A 6663-nucleotide genomic window follows, 5' to 3' on the forward strand; every position below is an offset into this window, starting at 1 on the left:
TAACAAACAAAGGGCCACAGCCCCAAGGGTTCCCCACACTCACCTCCGGCAGGGGCATCCCATTGATGATCAGGTCAGGCTGCTGGGCACTCTGCACCGTAAAGGTGTGGTGGTAGATGTTGCTGGAGCCCGCATTCCGCCCGCCCTGGTTCTCCACGTTGAGAAAGGTGCTCTCAGAGCGGCGGCAGCCCAGTGGCAGGGTCTGCTGGTGGTAATCGAAGTAGTTGAGGGACGAGGTCAGGGAGGAGCAGCTGACCACATTCATCTTGTCATTCTCCTCCACGTCCCGAGGCACCAGCCGGATGTCATTCTTGTTGATCTTCTTTTTCTTGTTTGATTTCTTCTGGTGCCCATAGGAGTACTCGGCAATCCTGTAGGACAGAAAAGGTAAAGTGAGGCTCTTGTCAACCTGGAAGGATGCCCTGAGAGATAAAACAGCAGCCACCCAAAGGCCTCGGCTCCTCCGACAGCTCAATTTCTTCTTTGCACCCATTACGTCGAGTTGTCTCCTTCTGGTGCTTCTGGCCTATGAAGATCAGCTGGGGACCCCAAAGTTTGCAGGCCAAATTCCACCTCCCCTCCTGGCTCCCAATTCTTCCATTGGGAATTTGCTCATTGTAATTTGGCAGGGGGAAAGGGGAGCCCACTAGGAAGATACAACACAGTGCTCACATGCTCCGATCTGTGAGGTGCCACCAGACCTGCGAGAACCTGTGAGTGGAAGGAGAGCTATGGGGATGAAGGAAAGGGAAACTGAGCCCAGCCCTGGTGAAGCATTAGACGTTGACTTCCTGGGTCCTTGCCCCCTGGCCTGCCTCGTCAGTCAAGCTCGTCTGGGGTGCCCTGGGTGACAGCCATGGGAGCCAGGCCACTGCCCCATCCCCCGCTCGCCCACACCCCCTCCCCCCGGCCCCCCCGTGTCTGCCAGCCCACGGTGGCTTGAATGGGGAGCAGTGTCTTTTGTACCTGGTCCCGGTGGGCTCCGTTTCTCCCCTGCTTTTGTGCCTTCCTCCCTGCTCCCAGGAGAAACAGAGCCGCAGAGCCTCCACTTGCCGTTTGGGCCTTTTTATGAAATGGCAGAAGAGGCGAGGGATGGCTAGGCAGCTGCTGCAAGAGAATTAGTTTAGTTAAGGTTAGTGCAACTGAGGCAGCCGCAGGCTTCCCACTGAGGCAGACCTACAGACAGAGGGACTGGAAACGGAACAGAGAAGACTCCACTTCACCTCACTTCACTTCACTTCACTTCACTTCACTTCACTTCACTTCACTTCACACGACCCAGACAGAGACAGGAGCACAGAACAATGCAGCCTGAGGGGTGTGTGTGTGTGTGTGTGTGTGTGTGTGTGTGTGTGTGTGTGTGGTGGGGGGGGGGGGGGCTCATTCCCAGTCTCCAGACTTTCTACAGCACAAGACTCCTCATTGTTTTGGAAAGGGAATCTCTGGAGATTGGGGGGGGGGGGTGAGAAGTGATCCAGGTTGTCTCTTCCAAGCAAGAAGAAGGTGGCTGCCGCCCTGCTCTCCACAGTCTACAAAAGGGAAGGGCCATTCAAATGGCTATTGCATAGCCATCTCCCAGGTCTCATCAATAAATGGGGGGGGGGGGGAGGGTCGGCTAACAGGGGACACTGAGAGAACTAACTCGACCAAAAATAGAGAGCCGGGAGCCCAGCTTGCTGCGGGGCTTAAGCAGTAGAGAGTGTCGGAGAGGGAGAAGTGGGCCACTGAGAAGCGATCGGCACCTGGCCATGGCCCACACCTAGAGCTGAGAAGCTCCCGGCATCCTCCTCGGGTCTCTCCAGAGCCCGGGCAGGCAGTCTGGCAGTGAGATGCTTTGGGGCTAGGGCCGATGGGGGACAAAGGGGGGAGCACCCCAGGATCTTGACTGTTCAAAAATGCAGCTAGACCTAGATGAAGGAGCACCTTGCCCGGAACGGCTGGGCAGCTGCAGCTGCTTTGCTCACCTAGGCTGGGCAGCCTGGCAAAGGGGCATCCCGAGCACTGCCCTTTATCTGTTGATCAATCGTGGCTCTGAATTGGATTCGCTTAATCCCCAGCCATCCCAGTGGCAGAGTGCTTGTCTTGGGCGGGGGGGGGGGGGGGGGGGGGAAGACGGGTGTGTGCCAGCCTGGCCCCTGGCTCTCTGTGCCCGAACTCTGTCTCTTCTGGGCAGGCTCTGGGAGGCTTTGGCTCGGGATTCCTTTTCATGGAAGCAGAGTGCTTAGCCACCCCCCGACTCGGGGCCGGGTGGGGAGGGCCCCGGGCTCCCGTCACCTGCCCCTGCGGGCGGGCCGGAGCCAACTTTGGAGCCGCCCCATCCTTCCCGGCTGCTGGGCCGAGGCCCGGGCCAGGGCCCCTGGCAGAGGCTGGGGCCTCCCTCGCTCTCCCCACCCCACGGGGCTGGAGCCGAGTCGGGGCCACTTCCCTCCTAACAGGATTAGCCCCCGTTCCGAGGCGGGGCCGCAGCTGCTCCTTTATGGGCCCTCATTGACATTCATGGGGGTACGCCTCTGGCGGGCCTCCCAGCTCCCACTCGGACCCGAGCCGCCGCCTCGGACCCAGGCCAGGACGCCTTCGGATAGCTCGCGGCAGACGTGCGGCCCAAATGGGCCCACGGAAATCCGGGAGGAATGCTAGCGTGGCAGAGCCCGCGCGGCCATAGCCATCCAGCTGCGGGGGGGGGGGGGGGGGGCGAGGGGGCAGAGGGGCCCAGCCCTCCTTTGCCTCCAACTCCCCAAACGTCCTTTTTGGTTTCGTGTTGAGGTTTTTCGTTCCCCGTTCGCTTAGGGAATGTTGGAAAAACTAGCATCTGGCCGGGTGGAATCCGCAGCGATCCGCCTTCCCCCTGGGGGGGGGGAATCCCGAGCCCGGCCTTCCTCTTGGGCCGTCGGCACGCCCGCCCCCACTCCACCCCCGGCGCCGAGCCCCCCCTCCCCTCAGAAGTCTAGGACCCCCTACACCAGCCCCATCCTGAGCGGCCTGGTCAGATGGGGACCCCAAGCGAAGAATGCCTCTACCGCCCTGGAGGGCGGCGGGGCCCCCACCTGCCGCCTCTCTATTGTCGGGATGAGGAAGACCAGCAGAGCCGTGGGCCAGCGAGCCGGCGTTGGGGGGGGGGGGCTACATCCCGGCAGAACCCCCAGATCTTTGCAAAGGGAGCCCCCCCCTTCTCCCCTCCCCCCTTCCCCGGCCCCGCTTCTCTTCTCTTCCTCCCCCTCCCCGATCCCCGGCACACCCCCTCCGCTGGGCAGCTGGCAGCCCTGGCCCCGGGGCCGCCTTTCTGTCGCGGCTAACCCGGCTGGCGGCGGGGGGGGGGGGGGGGGAAAGGAAGCGGTGCCTTCTCTTTCGGGGGGGGGGGTCTGCCATCCCAAATTCGGGGCAGAAAGCTGTGCACATTTTAGAGAGATAATTGCTTCTCCGCTTATGGAGGTGCTGACAGGACCCAAGCGCACGCGCCTGGCTCCCGGCAGCGTGGCAGAGCCGGGGGTGAGCCCCTCCGAACCTCTGCCTACCTTAAGAAACAAACAAAAGTGTTTAGGCGAACTCGCGGCTTTTGTGGGGCTGGGAAGCTGTTTGTCTGCACACAGAGACGCACGACATCATCCCCATCCCCACGTCTGCCACAACGAGGAAGGGGGAGGGAGAGGAGGGGGTCAGGTGCGTTTACCTGCAGTTGTAGGTTCGGATTTCTTTGTTGTCCCTTTTGCACTTCACTGCCACAAAGATCATGGTGACGAAGAGGATGGCGGCGATGGAGCCCAGGGCGATGATGAAGATCAGAGAGAGGTTGACGGAGCCCACCGACTCCTGGGCGTCGAGGGCGGGGGACAGGTAGATCAAGACCAAGGCGGAGGCGGAGAGTGAGGTCTTGCCGTGGTCGTGGGCGACCACGATGATCTCGTAGGTGGTCTTGGAGCTGTCCCCGAAGGTCCGGGTGGTGCGGACCTCGCCGTTGGCTTGGTCGATGATGAAGAAGCCCCGGTCGCCTTCGGTCATGTCGTAGGTGATCCGACCGTTCTCCCCTTCGTCGTAGTCGTCGGCCTTGACCACGGTCACCAGGTAGCCCACCCCCGCGTTGCGGGGGATGTAGACTTCGGCGGTGCCGTTGACCAGGGGCGGCGCCGTGATGACCGGGGTGTTGTCGTTCACGTCGAGGACGATGACCCGGACGGTGGCGTTGCTCTGCAGGGAGGGATTGCCCCCGTCCTTGGCCAGCACCTTGAACTCGAACGCCTTGGTCTGCTCGTGGTTGAAGGAGCGAAGGGCATAGATGTCCCCCGAGTTGGGGTTGATGGACACGTAGGTGAAGACCGGCATGTCCCGCACCTGCGAGGGCACGATCTGGTAGGAGACGCTGCCATTGAGCCCCAGGTCCGGGTCTCTGGCCGAGACGGAGAGCAGGTAGGCCCCGGGAGTGTTATTCTCCTGCACGATGACCTGGTAGTAGGCCTTGGAGAAGTGCGGGTGGTTGTCGTTTTCGTCAGTGATCTTGACGGTGAAGGACTTGGAGCTCTGCAGGGAGGGCACGCCACCGTCGCGGGCCTGGATGGTCAGGTTGTACTGGTCCCGCTGCTCCCGGTCCAGGCGGCCGTCCACCAGGATGGTGGAGAAGCTCTCGTACTCCTGCAGGCGGAAGGGGACGTTGCCCAGGAGGCGGCACTGCACCCGCCCGTTGAGCCCCGAGTCGCGGTCGGACACCCGCACCAGGGCGATGACGTAGCCCGGCGGGGCGCTCTCGCTGACCTCCACCAGCTCGCTGTTGACCGACAGCAGGTTGATGACCGGAGCGTTGTCGTTGACGTCCAACACGCTCACGGTGACCTTGCAGTGGGCCGGGATGGAGTTCGGCCCCAGGTCCTTGGCCTGCACGTCCAGCTCGTAGACGCGGCCCTGCTCGTAGTCTATAGCGCCGCTCACCGAGATCAGCCCGCTGTGCGGGTCGATCTGGAAGAGGCCGCGGGCCTTCTCGTTGACCACGCCGTAGAAGGAGTAGACCACCTCGCCGTTGGTGCCCTCGTCCGGGTCCGAGGCGTTGAGGTGCAGCACGGGTGTGTTGAGGGGCGCGTTCTCGGGGACGCTCACCGAGTAGGTGGGCTCGGGGAACACCGGGTTGTTGTCGTTGGAGTCGATCACCTTGATGCTGAGCCCCACGGTGCCCATGCGCGGGGGGTCGCCGCCGTCCAGGGCCGTGATGCGGTAGTTATAGTGGGCCTGGGTCTCGCGGTCCAAGTTCTTCTCCACCACCAGCTCGGCGAAACGGGAGCCGTCGCCGCGCGTCTTCACCTCCAGGCCGAACAGCTCGTTGGGCGTGATCTCGTACGTCTGCACCCCGAAGAGGCCCGAGTCCGGGTCGTAGGCGCCGTCCAGAGGGATGCGCGTACCGGGGCTGGCCGTCTCGGAGATCTCCAGTTCCATCTGCGAGCTGGGGAAGCTGGGCGTGTTGTCGTTCAGGTCCTTGATCTCCACCTTGACCACGCAGATCTCCATGGAGCTGGACATCACCTCCAGGGAGATCACGCATTTGGGGCTCTGGTGGCAGAGCAGGTCCCGGTCGATTTTCTGCTTGGTGATCAGCAGCCCGGAGTTGGCGTTCAGCTCCACCAGGTGGGGGGCCGAGTTGGAGACCACCCGGAAGGCGGGCTGCCGGGCGTCCAGGAGGAAGCCCGCCTCGCGGGCGTCTTTGGCCACATTGGCGATCACCGTCCCTGCTCTCTGCTCCTCCTCGACTGAGTATTTTAAGTTTATCAAAGAGGCCGCTTGGGTCCAAAGTAAAGCCTCGAGGAGGAGCATGGGGAGAAAAGAATCCATTTTTCTTGGCTCCGTGACGTCTCTTTTCCCGGGTCTACCTTCCAGTTGAACGGGTGGCCCGCCCGTGAGGCGGGACCGGCCTTCCTGCGGCGCCGGGCCCCCCCCCCCCTTGCTAGGGAGCCTTTGGCTTTGGCCCGGGAGGACCGGACGGAGGCGCCGGCGGGCGGGGAGCCGGGCTCCGAGCTCAGTCCTGCTCAGCAGGACGCCAAAGAAGCAGGCGGGAGGGGAGAGCCGGCCGACTGGCGTCCGGGCTGGGGAAAGCCGGGGGGGGGGGGGGCGGGGGGCTGAGGGGAACCCCAAAAGGCTGGGCGAGGACGCCGAAATCAGGCCGAGGGCTTAGCGCGCTGCCTCGGCTCTTCTCCTCTAGCCCCGCCGGCCAGCCAAGTCGAGCCGCCCCACCCCCGGCTTCTGGAAGGAGAGGGGATGCCGAGCCCCGATCCGATGGCCAGCGAGCCGCACGGGAAGCCGGACGGTGCTTCGGGGCCGGTCCGAGCGAGAGCCCGATCCAAGCAGAAGTTCCCGAAACACACGAGAAGCTTCGGCACGGTGGAGACTGAGGCGGTCACACAGCCCCGCGCGCACACACTCACACAGTCACAGGCTAGAGGCTTTCAGATGGCTTCGCACCTGGCATGCGCAAATCTCCCGCCCCCCCCTCCCCAAAAATGCACAAATCTTACTGCAGAAAACTGGCCCGCTTGAAGCGCGTCCTTAAGCGCTCGGTCAAGTCTGGAGGCTGCTGGCTTGGGGAGGGAAGCCCGAGAGCTAGACACACACCTCTCCGGGCGAATGTCTGGCTGGAGAAGGGAAGCGGAGGAGAGCCGCGGCTGGGGCTGGGGCCGGGGCTGGGGCTGA

At 63.2% G+C, this 6663-nt stretch overlaps 1 protein-coding gene across 2 annotated transcripts in view; it reads right to left on the reverse strand.

The window, feature by feature from the left end:
• The window catches only part of PCDH19 (protocadherin 19), a 119275-nt gene extending 113421 nt beyond the window's left edge, over positions 1 to 5854 (reverse strand). For both annotated transcript variants that reach the window (XM_074202221.1, XM_074202220.1), the window contains exons 1-2: positions 3668 to 5854; positions 44 to 371 (exon numbers count right to left, since the gene is read on the reverse strand). In XM_074202221.1, the coding sequence (XP_074058322.1) occupies positions 44 to 371; positions 3668 to 5808 (2469 nt within the window). In that variant the 5' untranslated portion in view covers positions 5809 to 5854. The remainder of the gene's footprint in view (positions 1 to 43; positions 372 to 3667) is intronic.
• Between the last annotated feature and the right edge of the window lie 809 nt (positions 5855 to 6663).

The sequence above is a fragment of the Macrotis lagotis genome, chromosome X, assembly GCF_037893015.1.
Source record: "Macrotis lagotis isolate mMagLag1 chromosome X, bilby.v1.9.chrom.fasta, whole genome shotgun sequence".
Lineage (NCBI taxonomy): Eukaryota > Metazoa > Chordata > Mammalia > Peramelemorphia > Peramelidae > Macrotis > Macrotis lagotis.